A 16,827-nucleotide genomic window follows, 5' to 3' on the forward strand; every position below is an offset into this window, starting at 1 on the left:
GGTGGTGTTCATGTTTTGAGTGCATGGAAGAATTTGGAGCCATGGTTGAATGATAATAGTAAGGGCACTTTATGGAGGATCTTTAGAAAGTATGGGATCACTATTAAATACCAAAACTCGATCGTAATGGTTCCCCTATAACCCAACCAGTTGCAACTGGTTAAGGTTATTTGATGCACGAACGCAACCATGTAACTTCACAGAAACAAACGAGTTTAAGTTTGCCTTTACCCGATGTGTATACATATATATGAAAAATTATTTTTTAACAAATAAATTGTGAAAATTTTTATTTTTTAAGTGGTTTTATATATGTATTTTATTTTTTTTATATTTCAAAATTATTTAAAAACTGTTATCTCATATTATAAAAAAAAATTCAAAATATTATTATTATATATGTATATATATAAAACAATTTTTTAATAACTAAATTGTGATACTTGAGACTGAGACTTTAAAATATATGAGTAGTGGACAACAGTACCACTCTCCTCCTCTTATATTTATAATGAAGCAAGTACATATGAAAAGACTACTCTAAGATACTAGGCATGATTACATGCAACAGTAGATACGGCAGTAGGTAGTTTCTCACACTCAACACCCTACACATAGGGTTAATAATACAATAGGTAATAATTCTAACAGTGATAATTTCTTTTTATAACTTAAATTGATATTTTTTATTACATTTTTTCTTTATCTCATATTATAAAAATAATTGTCAAAATATTATTTTCATATATATATATATATATATATATATATATATATATATATATATATATATATATATATATATATGGATTCATACATAATATTTGTTTACTTTTTTTATTCTCGGACAAAGTTATTAAATTATTAAATAATCTTATTAAAAATAATTATGAAAGAAAATAATTTGTACATTTTTATCATAGATAATTATTTGAATTTAAAAAATTAATTATTAAAAATAAAATAGTAGAATAAATATTTTAATTTGTAAAATAATTAAATTTATATAACATTCATTTAAAAAGTAAAAATAAAAATGTAATGATTTTAATTTAAAATAACACTTACTTGAAGGATAAATTATCCAATGTATCAATCATATCATGGCTACTTCTCGATGTTGGTAGTATATATTTATATCTTTAAACCTTTCTCATCACGGAGAGAATTTATTTGTCTCGATACAAAGACCTCATTTAGTCTCAAATCTCTCGACAACAAGCATACAACTCACAACAAATAGCCTTAGCAACCTTTCACGCAATTGACAACCTACTATAATGACGAACTAGAGAATAATTAACACACTTATTACAAAAATTAATGGAATTAGCGACGAAATTTTAATTATCGACGAAAAAATTCATTGCTAGTATAGATTTCATTTATCGATGAAAAAAATCATCAGTAAAATCCGTCGGTAATTTAAATATTTTTTATCGACGAATTTGTCGGTAAAAGGAGCGGGAAATTTTTCGCCCAAATTCGTATTGTCGATGAATTATTCCGTCAATAAAATTCTCAATACTTACATAAATTAAAATCTGTTGATAAAATTCATTGATAATTTAATTTTTTTATCGACGAATTTACCGACGGATAAATTCACCAGTAAAAGTAGCAAAAATTTTACATCCAAATTTGTATTGACGACGAATTATTCCGTCGGTACTTACATAAATAAAAATTCGTCGGTAAAATTCGTCGGTAAAATTCGTCGATAATTTAAATTTTTTTATCAATGAATTTACCGACGAATAAATTTGTTGGTAAAATGAGCGGAAAAAATTTCCTACCCAAAGCTCACCTTAAAAGAAGATGAAAAGAAGAAGAAAAGAAGAAGAAAAAGAAGAAGGAGAAGGAGGAGGAAGAGAAGAAAAAGGAGAAGAAGGAGAAGGAGGAGAAGAAGAAGAAGAAGAAGAAAAAGAAGGAGAAGAAGAATGAGAAAAAGAAAGAGAAAGAGGAGAAGGAAGAAGAAGACAAAGACGACGACAGTGACGATGATGGCGACGACGACAATGACGGCGACAACGACGACGAAGAAGAAAAAGACGAAAAAAATGAAAGAGGGAGGAGGAAAAAGATGAACATTACGCGTTATTTACCTACGATTTTTTTTGTAATTACCGATGAATTTTTCGGTGGGTAATTACCGATGAATTTTTCGGTCGGTAATTACCAATGAATTTACCGATGGATTTTTGGGTCGATAATTACTGACAAATTTTTTCGTTGGTAATTATTGACATATTTTATCGACAGATTTTCCATCAATAATTACCAACCAAACATGATTTTCGTCGGTAAAATTTTACTGAAAAATTTTTGACCGTCGATAATTCTGATTTAGCAATGAATTTTGACCATTACCAATGGATTTTGACCGTCGATAATATCAACTTTTCTTGTAGTGACTAAACAAATTATCTTTGGGCTATAATAAGATTAAGAGTGATTAGGCCTTCACAAGAATCAAGGTAAGGCCTGGACTCATTATTACCTCTATGAATACAAGTAGTTTGGTAAGAGGTAGGTGGTTCTTCTTCGATATACATTTAAGACACCTAATATTGGAATCAAAATCTAACTTGATCGTAAGAGTATCTTTTAGACATCCATTTGACAAATTAAGAAGAAAGACATAATTGATAGTACCAACACGAAAAGAAAATAAAGGCAACTGAGAAAATTACAAAAGAAATGTTAGGTGTTACTATATCAACTAGTCCTTGTAAAAACACTCACATTAACTTCAATTTCACTATAGCAAATGTCGTCTTAATACATTGTTAATCCATCTTTCTCTCTCAACTATATCAAGTTGTAATTTGACACGACACCACTTAATTAATCACAACATAAGATAAATTGTTTGATAAATATAAGCACCTTATAAGTTCACTATGTAAATTAACTTTAACTCTTCTCGATCAAACATTGTGTCACCAACAAAAATAAGTAAAGGTTCAATAATTTAATAATGCAAGAATACCAATTTAATTAGTCACGTAAATTACTAAATAAATATATAAGCAATACATGGAACTTCAACTCAACTCAACGGAAATTCACCTTTAATTCTTTATTGATATTTCCTTCTTTTTTAACATCAAATTGCATATTTCACTATAACAAAAAGTCTCATTAACAACTAATTTTAGTAAGCAAAAGTTGTTAGTCAATATAGTGATAAATTTAGATACCAATTTACAAAAGAAAAAATTATTGGTTAGTAAAGTAGTCACTATTATGAATAAAAAATTATAATTAATCTCTAAATTGATTTCTAAAATTTAGCTACTAAAGTAAATTGGTTGCTAAACATTAGCTACCAAAGTTTTTTATATCAAATGAATCAATTTCTAAATTAATCTTTAATTAATTAGTGACCAATTTAGCAAACAATTATATTTTTTATTTATAGTAGTGGTTATTTTAGTAACCAATACTTTTTTATTTTATAAATTGACACTACAACAAAAATATTTTATAACGACAGTTATTTCCTGGCGGTTCTTGATGACTGACACTGTCTTATTCAAAATTTAAATTTATATTGTATTTAAAGTCAATTTAAAACTGACGGGAAATGAAATAGTTAATTTTTCTCTTTTTTTCTTCTTCTCTTACCTTGATTTCTTTTCTCGTGAGTTCTTTCGTCTTCCACTGTTGCACACGAGTTCCTTTCGCTTTTCAAGCTTTTTTACCAATGCAAGTTTCTCAAGCTTCTTTCTCATTCTATATTAATGGAGAGCTCACCATTTCCGTGGAATCATCAATTTCGAAACTGTTATGAAACTCTCGCATTTTCTTATTAGTGTGAAATCATCTCTTCTCCAACATCTTCTCTTCTATCCAGAGCCATTTTCTCCTTCATTGAATTCTTGTGAGTGTTTTTTCTCTCTACTTTAGTTGTTTCTTTTTCTCCACGAATAATTTTGAGTTTTAGCTTGTTATAAACCTAACTTCAATTTTCGAAACCTAATTTCAATTTTTATGTTCAGATTATAAATCATTATACGTTAATATTGATTATTGGTTTCGTACTCCTTTTATTCATAGTTTTTTTTGTTTTTCCTTGAATGCAATATGATAAATAAATGTTAACCTGAACCTGCAGTATTGGGGAGGAAGCGTTAGATTGGATATATTTGTGTATATGAGTGTAAAACTTAGGTTTAAGTTAGCTCTGTTTACAAGACATGTTTAAAATAATTTTGAAAGCATGATCTTAGAATTTTTCTTTAAGTTATTAATTGGAATTGTCACTATTGTGTTTTAAAATTTTCTAGTTTGGATGCAATATATGTGATGGTGAGTGGGAATGTAATTTGTCAAGAGAATGTCAAATTTATTCTATTATGTTCAAAATTCTCAAACGACTTGAAAATTAAGAACATGTTTATAATTCTGAAAAAAATGTTATTCATAAAGGAACCCAAGTAGAAGAAGGGTTGAACCTCTTACATAAAGAAGAGGGAATAGATGTTCCAGACAACAACATTCATATTTCTTCAAGTTTCTAATTTGTTATTTTCTCATTTCCATCCTATATTTTTAGATCACCCTTTCAAAAATTTTACAGCTTCTACAGATATCCGTATAAGATGAGGAGCATATAAACATTTTGTTGCTCTGGATGATGATCAAATTGTTCTTCTAGTGGAGGCAATAACAACATATCCTCATCTTTGGAATGCTTGCGAGCAGTTTAGTTAGTGTTTCAAGCTTGGAGGTTGAAAAAATGTTTTGTTATTTTTTGTGAATGTGGATTTTCTGTTTCTCCTTAAAATACATTTGGTAGCATATGCAATTCTGACAAGGTTGATAACATCCATTTTTGAGTTTTTTGTTCTTCGGCTTTAAGTTTGTTACACAAGTGGAGTAGTGGGGACGTGGTACTAGATTCCCAAGCTGTTGAACAAGGTGATGGGCCTAAAATTAGCTTCGACGAAGGTTCTAACTTGGAAATTTAGTTTGAGACACATCTTATATAAAATGTTATGCTTATGAACATGTTTATAATTCTGAAAAATGGGAGAGAAAAATTCATGGTGTCCCGGTTCTTCTTGATCCTTCATTGAAAGCATTGGTGTAACATCTATAACTAGTGTGCAATACATTATACATGTTCCCTTCTGAATAAAAGAAGAAGAAATCTTTACATAAATAATTAAGATTCAACTGTTTACAACTTTTCTTCTTTCAACAATGTTATAGCAGCATATACATGCTTTCTTTGGGACACAGATGATGGGGAAAGCTGAAATTTAGAGGCAGAGCCATGTTCAAGTGATATTCTGCAGAAAAAGGTGCCAAATAAATGCGTGTGGTTGCTGGTGAATTAAGAAACTACACACATTGAACATATCTAAGCATCATGTTTAACTCATACACAATAAAGAAAACCATATTATTTATTATGCATTTCTTTGGCCTTTATTTTTCTAGAATAACATGTATCTAATGTTGCAGCAGGACAATAATAGCTTATGATTTATGATTATGTTAAAAAAACTCAACTAGTTAAGATAGATTTCTATCCATAATTAGTGTTGCAGTCATTGAGAGTGTACCCTGTTTAATTCATGGACCATATTCTAATCTATTATAATACTATATATTGTGCCCATCCTTTTTACGTCAAAGAGCTAATTAGGGATAAAAATTTCTCCTGTAGCCACACGAATAATTATATGAAAAAACCTGCACTTTATTTTATCAAGATGAAGTTATGTTAACAATAATATAATTAATAACAATGATAGAGACAACATAATACTATCACTTCTTTTAATTGCGTTCCACAAATTTGTAATGGAAATTGTAGTTTGAAATGTCCAAGCTCACGTACAATAATTTCATTTTTTTGTTAAAAATATATTAGCAAAAGATATATAGTTTACTAGATTTGTAAGAAGTTTCTACAGGAATAATGTAGTGAAAGAAATTATAAATTGCTCATTTTAACAAATATTACAAAATAATTGACCATACATATAGTTTTATTTAGAAAAATTAAATTTCATCACATTTTATTTCTGCAACTTCATTGCAGTGTTTGCAATATTAGGGATCCAAGAAATTTTTATGTGGCCAACATTGTTTTTTATCTAACGATCTAAAAACGAAACAAGGAAATCTAGTTGTTGTTGCGGTCATGGGAGAAAACCTACCTCAAAGTGGTTATGAAGTATAAGGGTTATGTGAATTTATTATTGATAAGAACAATGTAATTATCAAAATATATTGATAAATAGATTTTAGATTTTTTTAATTTCAAAATATATTGAAAAATAAATTTTAGATTTTTTTTATTTTAAAAAAGTCATAATTTAGTGGCGGTTCCAACCGCCGCTAAATTTTTATATCTTTTGAACTTCCTGACGATTACAACTACCACTAAATAATAAATAATTTTTTAAAACTCTAAATTTAGAGGCGGTTAAAACTGACTTTAATCCTCTTAGTGGTGGTTATTTCGGCGATTATAATAATTGACGCTATAGTACTTTTGTGGCGCCAAATTCTATGTCGGTTAATTAACTGACGGAAAAGAAAATAATGGCGGTTAAAACCGCCACTAAATACCACTTTTAACCAATGTTAAAATTCAAAATTTTAATAGTGTGATATTTAAATTGGTAAATACAATAATAACATGATCACTAAAATTAATTATTAATAAGATATTGAAACATTGTTGTTAATGCAATACTATCCACATTTATAGATACATTACTCTATAAATGTATGTGTCATATGCGATTTCAAGAAAAACTAAATTTTTCTAAAATTTATAATATAGTAAGTCGATATTAGAGGGCACAATTTTAATTATATTTAATCTTTAGTATTATTCATTTTACAAATTGATTTGGTGATTCAAGTTTTCAAAAATAGTAATAAAAAATTTAGAGCACCGAAAACACAAAATAAAATCAAGAAATCAAATGCATTGCTCGAAAGTTAAACTATTAGAGAATGAAAGTATTGAAAATTAAATTGCTGAAAATTAAAGTCAATGAATTGAAGGACAAAAACATTAAAAAACAAAAAAATTAAAGAGCAGAAAATTTAATTGTAAGAAACTAAAGAACAATAAGAACATAATATATAAATAAATCAACCACAAATTTAAGAACAAAACAAACAAAAAATCTTTTAAATTGAACTATTTTTGAACATGTGAATTGATCCTCATTGTTGAACAATGCAAACGTGACAGAGAAAATAGAAATGTGAAAAAAAAAATATGAGAAAAAAAAGAAGAAGAGAGGACAAAAAAGAGAGAAAATAAAGAACCAAAAACTCTAAAATTTTGCAAATAAGTTTTATATATATTTTATTAGTACATTGGAGGTCTTATAGATCCTAAATGATTTAAAGTTAAATTGGACCTAATTTGGAGTTCAATAAAGTTTCTGATCCCAATCACATAAGATAAGTCAATTCAAGTAAAAAACTAATATACAAGCTTTTGTAAACAATTTTTTAGTAAATATTCCTTAAATTCTAAAAATTATAAAAAGTAGTAAAAAAGTTCAAATTCAGCAAAAAATATATAAAATTAAAATTTTGAAAGTGTAGAATCTGATACAACTATAACCAATCTAAAATGATATCTAAAAAATATTTATAACTGAAATAATAAGTGAAAATAAGATAAGTTAAAAATGTAAAATTATTATAAAATCTAATTTATTACTAAAAAACTAAAATGAACTGACCACAGAAAATAAAATATTTAAAAAAATATAATCACTATATAATAAAACTATAAAAATGTATAAAAAATATATCTTATCATTCACCTATATAAGTTTCCATTTGAACACGTACACCTTTAATTCGTTGTTTATACATCATTATTCTATTGAAGACATCAAACAATGTCAAACAACACTATACATATAAATGAGAAATAAAAATGAAACTCTATAATACAATAATAGTGTATCATAAAATAAATTACTCATAATGTATACAAGTTCATGATATTTTGCTTTATACTTCAACTTTTTTATCATTAAATTAGCTTTTAAGTATATTTTATTAATCAAATATTATTTTTTCTATCTTCAATCACGTTAATTAGAAATAACACAAATCTATTATAATATATAAATAAAAAATATTTTTATCTTAAAAGATACTTTTGAAGAAATGAATAATTAAACCTATATTCATTTCTCCATACAATATTAGAGTTTTATATTAATTAACTTATTATCTCCTTCAATATCAAATCACACTTCCATACATATATCTAATCATACTCAATATATGTCCATGTTTCAAAAGAAGTTTATTTTAGATCTAATTTTGGACTAGAAATAAAGTGAATAAGTTAGACTTAAACACTATTTGTTATCATCCATTATCAATTTATATAACACAGTGTCATTAAAACTAATAATACATGAAAATTGAAAAAACAAGTGTTCACGCGCCAAACAACTTTGAAACAGTATGTATAACGTAAGGATTATTTTGTTTGTCTGAACGTGACTGCTGCAAAGTCTCGCAACGTAATAAGATGTTTGTCAGAAACTTCTGACACATCTTTCTCTCTCTCTTTCTCTCTCCACTCTCTTTCTTCCAACTTACAATTGAAGTAAATGGAGGCAAGTGCAGAAGCACTTCCGTGCCCAGCTTACCCTTTTTCAAATCCTCTTTTAACATTTTCTCATTCACACAGAAAAAGTAAGAAAAAGAAGCTTTTTTCCCCTTCATCATCACTATCAGAGACAGACCCTCTAAAGAAAAAGAAGAAAAAAGCCCTCATGTGAATGTGACAATGGAAGCTAAGCCTCTTAGGATTGTTCCCTCTTCACACAACACTTCTGGTTTCTCTTCCACTCTCTCTACTTTCCCCCATCATCACATGTTCTTCATTGCCACCTTTTCTATTCTTCTTCTTTTTTGTTTTGTTTTTCTTATTTTTGTTCTCAAGTTTGTGTCTTTTTTTGAGGGGTAGGAGGTGGACCCCGGAAGAAGATTGACATTGGACACGCGATGAGAAATGGTGGTGCTGCTGGTGGTGTTGATGTTGAGAGAAGGAGGGTTTTTATGGTCAAGGAAGAGAAAGAGAAAGAAAAAGAGTACTCTTCCAATAGTGTTGAACTTCATCTTGGGGTTGATGCTTCTCATTCTGCGCCACCAGAAATAAACCATGTGATCACTGAAGCTCAGAGGCGTGAGCTTCACCACCAAGTTTTCATCTTCAACCACTTGGCTTATAAACTTCCTCCTCCTCATCACCGTGTGCAATTCCCAAGCAACATGTCAGGTTTGTAATAAATAGCCTTTGATCAAGTTATCATTTATAATAAAGTTTTACCCTTTAAAAAAACTGTAATGTAATGTTGCGTTTATTATAGGATGAATCAGTGCCTTGTTTGATTCTGTTTCTGGAATGAATTGTTACATAGAAACTCCCTATTTCTTTGGAGTTAATTGTTGGCATTGTTTTTGTTTTGTTTGGTGCCAAGATTTAAGCAAAATGCTCTTACTAGTAGATTTACTTAGTTTTGGATACATTTGGGATTTAAATATGTTCAAAGGTAGGCTTACTTTCATAACTTTTGATGCTAAAAGGGTATGTTTGTTGATGTACTTGTAAGGTAATGATGAGTTTGTATGTTCAAAGTGGATTTACTTAGTATTGGGATCCATTTGGAATTTTGATATGTTTAAAGGTAGGCTTAGTTTCATATCTTTTTTGATGCTAAAAGGGTATGTTTGTTGATGTATTTGTAAGATAATGATGAGTTTGTTTTGTATGTTTTGTTCATTGGTTTTGGTTACAGAATACAGTTTCCTTGGTTTTGATCATGGGAATGTGGTGGATCCAGAACCTCATAGGTGCAGAAGAACTGATGGAAAGAAATGGAGATGCAGTAAGAGTGTAGTGCCTGGTCAAAAGTACTGTGAAAGGCACATGCATAGAGGTAGAAATCGTTCAAGAAAGCCTGTGGAAACATCTCAAGTTAACTCTCCTTTGGCATCAAAACCTTGTGGCAAGTCACCTACCAAATCAGCCTCAAAGACAAGATTTGAAATTTCAAATCCAAACCTCACCATGGCAATGCAACCTAGTGAAACACCTTCCAGCACCCCATCAAGGAGCCTCAGCATTGACAATTGCTCTTCCATGAACAGGTCCCTCATGGTGTTTCCTTCGGCCTCTGCGGCGGCATTCCCGGGCTCCGGCCTTGCCACTGCCGGTGCTCCTAAGGCGGCGGATAACAAAAGTTGCCTAAAGATGTGCCAGAAAGATAACCAGTCCAAGAGCCGTGTCAGTAACAGCACAGGCAATAGAAGTGATGGGAAAGGAAGCATTGTTGTTGGTGATTCTAATAGCATCTCTACTGGAATAAGCTTCTCCCCAACAAGTGTTCTTCAAGGTAATTTTGATGTAGTTGGTTGCAATAGTTTATGTTTTTTTCACTACATTTTGTAGGACTATAGAATAACAGACACATCCCCATTCTTTCAACAAACTCTAAGCCAATCAAACATGTTCCATGGAGTGGGGTCAGTGACATGACTCTGTCATGTCATGTTTCACTTGATCATGAGGCCTCATGTAGCTCAAATGTTTCTTAATAGTCTCTCTCCCATGGTCCTACCAGTCCCTACTAACACAAAACAGAATCAATAGCAATATAGCATCATATCAAGCATGTTCTGTCCTATTTACTGTCATGCTTTTTCTGTGGGGCCTAATTCAAATTTTAGAATCTCATGTAGTTGACATGGTCGTTAAGTGTACTAATAATTGTGTGCTCAATTAGTCAAGAATCTAGATGCACTTCTCCAAAACTTACTCCTAACTTTACATGCACATAAGACACCCTCATAGATACTGGTCCTTTTTCTGCTTAGAATTAGGTGTGTTCCACAAAACGCACTTATTTTTCTACACTGTTTGAGATTGTTGGTCTTCATCATGTTAAGATACAAGTCCAGAGAAGCTGAATCCTTTAGTTTGAATCACTTGTTGGAGGAGATGTAAACCAAAGATTAGTTCTTGAGTAGAGTTATGCAAAAGATTCATTGACAGATTTGTAAATATCAACATTCCATTTTAAGAATAAGGGTGAACACTGTTTACTGTCAGAAACTACAATAGCAGCATGAATGTAAACGCCATGTGAATGATTGCATTTACATATATTATTAAATAAGTTAAATATATTTTTCGCCCTCAAACTATTATAGAAAATTGTGTTTTGCCCCTAAACTAAATTATGAAGTATTTCATCCTTACTTTTTGTGAAAGACATATAAAACACCTTACATGTTATTTATTGGAACAGATGTTATACATGATTATCATAGAGTGAAGGGATGAAATACTTTATAATTTATAATTTAGTTTAATGACGAAATACAATTTTTTTGTAATAGTTTGAGAACGAAAAACATATTAACCCTTATTAAATGATGCAAGTAAAGAAAAGTTAGTTTATCCCTGCTAAAAGCCTTGACTGTGGTGGAAAAGCCTTACTCCTTCCAATCCCTATCCAAGGGATATGTATTACTAGAACAATTCTATTTTAAGAATGGGAGAATTATAAATATAGATCATGTCAAACATTTAAATATGATTGATCTAATGATCTATATATTGTTCTTATTTCTCATAATAACCATTTTGTAACTTCCTCTTATCCATGTTAAAATTCAGCAATTTCCCGACTTACATTCGTTGAGAAACAACAAAGAAATACTATGTTGTGCATCTTTAATGTGTTAATGTTATATTACTAACTTACAAGAACAACCTTTCATGTGAAAACTGATAGAACATTGTTGGTTTCTTTTGGCTGCCATTTTCAGTTTTTGGTAACAACCCTTCTTACGTGAATGACAAAACCAACAACACAGAATCTGCACCGGACCGGTGCCGGCGAACGGACGGCAAGAAGTGGCAATGCAAGAGTGTTGTTCTTCCTGGTCAGAAGTACTGTGCCACACACATGCACAGAGGTGCTAAAAAGCGTTTTGCAAGCCATGAAATAGCAGCAGCTGCTGCTACAACCACCACAACTACTTGTTCTGCCGTTACCATTGCGCGGTTGCCGAACTCTCCGGCCACAACCAACATGCAGAAAGAGGATTCCGCAATTCCAAGCACAAATCTTTCCATGTCAGTTCCAGCAAGTGCTCAATGCAATGGGAAAGGCTCTAGTAACAATGACACTGATACCACCATCAGTGACACCTTGCAAGAGTGTAGCTATACTTCTTTCTGAGACATGCTTTTTTTCTTCCTTAATCCTGCTTCATGAACAAGTAGCTGTTGTAACATTTGAGATCAATTATGTGTGAAGTGAACAAAGATCTCCATGAAGAAAAAATTCAACCCCGTGTTTTTTATCTTTTATCATGTCGTCTTCACAAAGTGATAGATCAAATTAAAGTGGACTCGTACAAGAGAGCTTCAGTGGGTTAGACTAATCATTAGCATTGGTTAAATTCTTCATTTCTTCTTTTGAACAAGTGAACTGGATTTCTCCTTTTTGTTTCCCATAAGAGTTTGACATCAAGTTCACTAAAGTAGCATAATTATTATTAATTACTATATTTGTGTTTGTTTTAGGGTTTAATATTTCTGCTATGCTTTTAGGTGTTCATTGTGGAATGGCTCTTAACAAATTTATTGGATAAGTGTTTGTCACACAAATGATAAACATCAATAGAGAGAAACATCAAATAAGACAAGTAGAAGGTGAAGACAGTATATATATAAAGAACACAAACATGTAATATATTAACACAAATAGCATAATATATTAAAATAACACCTGGTCAAACATGTTCAACATCTAAAACCATGAAAATATCACATCTCCAATATAGTTTAAATGCATGTTACATGTATTGTACAACCCATAGTAATCAACAACCGCATCCACACCAAACAAAACAATATTATTAGGCTATGTTTTCTTCATATTAAGCTCAAAATTCTTTGTAAGTGGAACAATGAGCAATGCTAATTTGTCAAACACAAGAATATGCTCCCAAAACAACTTACAAACATCATCCAACATTATGTACTACTGCTTAGAAAGATCAAAACCAAACAAATTAAACAACATATAATTAAAAATCATAAACCAACAATAATAAATGAACATACCTTTAATGGGCATAACTTCACTACAAAATATTTAAAAAAACTTAATGAACACAAAGATTCAACGGACAAAACAAAATCTCTTGGAATAAAATATTCAATTTCACGCCAATATAAAGTAAAAGCATGTAATTTAAATTTTCTATCACCATATAACATAATTACATGTATAATAAATTTCATTCAAATTATAAAATCCTAATATTTTATAGGAACCACGAAATTTTTTCTCAATATCAATATCTAGTATTTAATTTAGACGTATTAAAATAATACTATTTAATTTAATTTAATTTGTTACCTAAAAAATACTCATAATTAATGATATTTTCCTTTTCATATTTTCAATTCAAAATAATTATATTCATTTTTAATACAGGTCAAAAAAAATTAAAAGAACCGACCCGTGCCTAATACGTTTGAATGTTAAACGAAGTATAAAAATACAAAAATACAATATTAAAATAATATCATTGGAAAAAAATGGCGTCGCCCGGACTTCAACCAGAGACCTTCAGTGTGTTAGACTGACGTGATAACCAACTACACCACGACACCGTATGTTTAAAATTTGCAAAGTAATACTTTATTCATTAAATACTTAAAACTATCCTCCTTAAATATGACACCATATTATGATTTATAGATAAAATAGTAAAATTAAAATTTGTATAAAGCTTTCATTAAATAAAAAATATTTTTTTTTCCAAAATAATCTTAAATGTAAGAAGTAAAACAATTTGATAAAAATATCTGAAACCGAAAATCTTCTATCAATTAATGGTAAGAAAATAATGTCAACTGGCCAGGCACGTCAAATATTTTGGTGAAACCATTGGAAAACTTTTTTTACTCAGAAAATCTGAGTAAAAGTAAATCTTTTCCTTAAGTAAAAAAAGTCATACCATGTTCTCTTTCTTCAAATCATAAGTAATGTATAAGAAAATAGAGTTCGGTTTCTCTATTTAATTTTTGTTATTTTTATTTAAATTAAAAATACATTATTTTAATATTTTAAAAGTAACTTTAATATATTTTTAAATTTTTAAATTAATAATCATCAATATATTTTAAAGACACAACGTAAAAACGACAGATAAAAATTAATAGAAAATCCAAAATCAAGAATGAACCATAAACAAAAATTTGAAATCGCAAGTGATATTATGATTTTTTTTCTCATAATTTATTTTAATATATATTCCTTTCCTGTATACTTATTTAATTATTGTAAATAATAAATTAATAATTTTAAAATTTGTATTTTCATTGTAAATATTTGTAGTTTGGAAGTTGAATAGGTGCAGTTGAAGGCATGGATGAGATTGATAGCAGCTTTCACAGGCATCCAATTTTGTCTTACTCCAAAGAATCACATTGCCATGTGCCTTTTGAATCTATTCTTCCTCAATATTGAAATTGTTGCTTCTGAAATTATGTGTTAATTTGTTGCACTTTCTTTTAGGCCTTGAGCTGCATCTACTCTGCAACCTAGTGAGTCAGACACATGACTCTGGCATGCCATCTTTCACTTCATCATGAACTCTCATATCTTACTACACTTTCTTCACTCTCCAATTCTATAACAAATTCCCACACACACAAAGGAATCTCATGAATGTGTATCGAGTTGCGAAGAAGTACATAAAATAAATAATTAATCTAAAAATATGAAGTTAATACAACTCTAAATCTATTGAGTGAACGATAAACTTTGATAATTGTGTGTCAGGAGAGTAATTGTACACTTAGAATGACAACGTTAAATTTGTTATCGTTATAGAATAAAGCAATACAGTTAATAATAATAATAATAATAATAATAATAATAATAATAATAGGGTTAAATGTGTTTTTTTTTCCATTAACGTTAGTAAATTTTAGAATAGTTTATTTTGAAATTTTGGACCAATTTAGTTCTTCATCTTTCGAAATACGTGAATTTAATCATTTTAATCAAATTTTGTTGAATTTATTTGACATTTCAAGCACGTTTTAATATAGTATTTGAGTTAACATTAAAACAAAAATATGTCAAATAGTGTAAACAACTCAAATACAATCCTGAAATGCGTACGAAACATCAAATAAACCTAACAAAATTTGATTAAAATGACGAAATCTACGTATTTCGAAAGATGCAGGACTAAATTGGTCCATAGTTTCGAAATTGACTAATTTCAAAATTCACTAAAAGTTAAGCGACAAAAAACATATTTAATCCTAATAATAATAGTAAAGACTAACGAGTCATACAAGTAATTATAGCAAATTAATAGACGAGTATCAATATACGAGTATCGATTCATAATAGTTATATATTTTTATTTAATTTTTAGGTTAAAATATTTCATTGGTCCACGTTTTTGTTCTAAAATCTCAAATAAGTCTTAAGATTTATTTATTTATTTAATAGGTCTCAAATAGGTCTTAATAGACATGTAGCACAATATTTTCTTAATTTGCAAATGATGAAATTGAAAATTGAAAAAAATGGATTGAAATGTAATCAAAATAACAAATATATAGACCAAATTGAGATTCAGACAATGACTTGACATGTGTCACCTTACTAACTTGACATGTAGTACAATATTGACATGACACGTGACATGAATAATTTAAAAAAAAAATTAAGAAAATTAAAAACAAATAAAAAAATTCAAAAACATGAGGAGCTGACACATGACACATCCTTAACATCGTTAACACCATACTAACGAAATAGACTTAATTGTTACACATTTTAAAAAATATGGACCTAATTGAGACTAAAAAGAAATTTTAAGACCTAATTGAGATTTTGGAACAAAAATGTGGACTAATAGAGTATTTTAACCTAATTTTTATATTCTTATTCATCGATATGTTTCCACTAAAAGAAATTAGGCTTAATTAGTGATTTAGTCATCTAATTTTTTATTTTAGTTTATTATTAATTTGGTCTCAAATTGGAAAAAATAAAATTGAATTATTTAAAAAAATGACTAAATTGAATAAAAAATAATAAGAGGACTAAATTGAACATTTTTAAAGAATTGGATGTCAAAATTGAACTAAAAAAATAATGCCGAGACTAAAATGACCAAAGTAGTGTGAACATTGAAACTTTTTCAATTTTTAGAACCAAATTAAAACCAAAAATTCATAGAAAAGAACAAAATTTATTTAGAATTAAACATTGAACATATATGCAACCTTGTATATAAGATTGAAGTCCATGGAATGCAACTTCTCTAGTTTGAGTTGGGAGAAGATGCAAAGCAAAGATTAGTTGTTGAGTGGAGTTATTGAGAAGACACATTTGGAGTAGCATAAGAAGAAAGATCATCTAAAGCAACATATGAATAAAGGGGAAAATACAGATTATAAAGTTATATCATGCAGTGTCTTATATGAATTATTAAAATTAAAGTAAGTAATTGGATTATCACTTTAAAACATCATGCATATTTATTTATATTTATGATTTATTGTAAGAATTTAGCAAATGTTCTGACTGTATTAACTCCTCTCTATCCATATTAAATTTAAATTATTGCATGTACATGAAGTTTCTGTAACTATGTGGGAAAAAGAAAAGTAGGACATGAAAGAAAGTTCAGCTTACAGTAAAATTGAAATGAAGAAAAACGTAAAATGTAAATATTAGCGTCGCCCGAACTTGAACCGGAGAT

General features: G+C 29.1%; 1 protein-coding gene and 1 non-coding gene across 3 annotated transcripts; one reads left to right on the top strand and one right to left on the bottom strand.

Annotated features, from left to right (window-relative positions):
- Window positions 1–8,581: 8,581 nt before the first annotated feature.
- On the top strand, window positions 8,582–12,397 carry LOC114166605 (growth-regulating factor 9-like). Of its 2 annotated transcripts, none has more exons than XM_028051353.2 (4): window positions 8,582–8,849; window positions 8,975–9,292; window positions 9,813–10,409; window positions 11,848–12,397. In XM_028051353.2, exons 1-4 carry the CDS (start codon window positions 8,801–8,803, stop codon window positions 12,261–12,263), a joined length of 1,380 nt encoding a protein of 459 aa, XP_027907154.1. In that variant the 5' UTR covers window positions 8,582–8,800; the 3' UTR covers window positions 12,264–12,397. The 2 variants fall into 2 exon arrangements, with proteins under 2 accessions (XP_027907154.1, XP_027907155.1); XM_028051354.2 differs by having other exon boundaries at window positions 8,981–9,292.
- Window positions 12,398–13,634: 1,237 nt separating this feature from the next.
- Window positions 13,635–13,708, bottom strand: TRNAV-AAC (transfer RNA valine (anticodon AAC)). The gene has a single exon. It is a non-coding gene; the product is annotated as a tRNA-Val (tRNA).
- Between the last annotated feature and the right edge of the window lie 3,119 nt (window positions 13,709–16,827).

The sequence above is a fragment of the Vigna unguiculata genome, chromosome 10 (assembly GCF_037176805.1).
Source record: "Vigna unguiculata cultivar grain cowpea cultivar isolate G323 ecotype 2 chromosome 10, ASM3717680v1, whole genome shotgun sequence".
Classification (NCBI taxonomy): domain Eukaryota; kingdom Viridiplantae; phylum Streptophyta; class Magnoliopsida; order Fabales; family Fabaceae; genus Vigna; species Vigna unguiculata.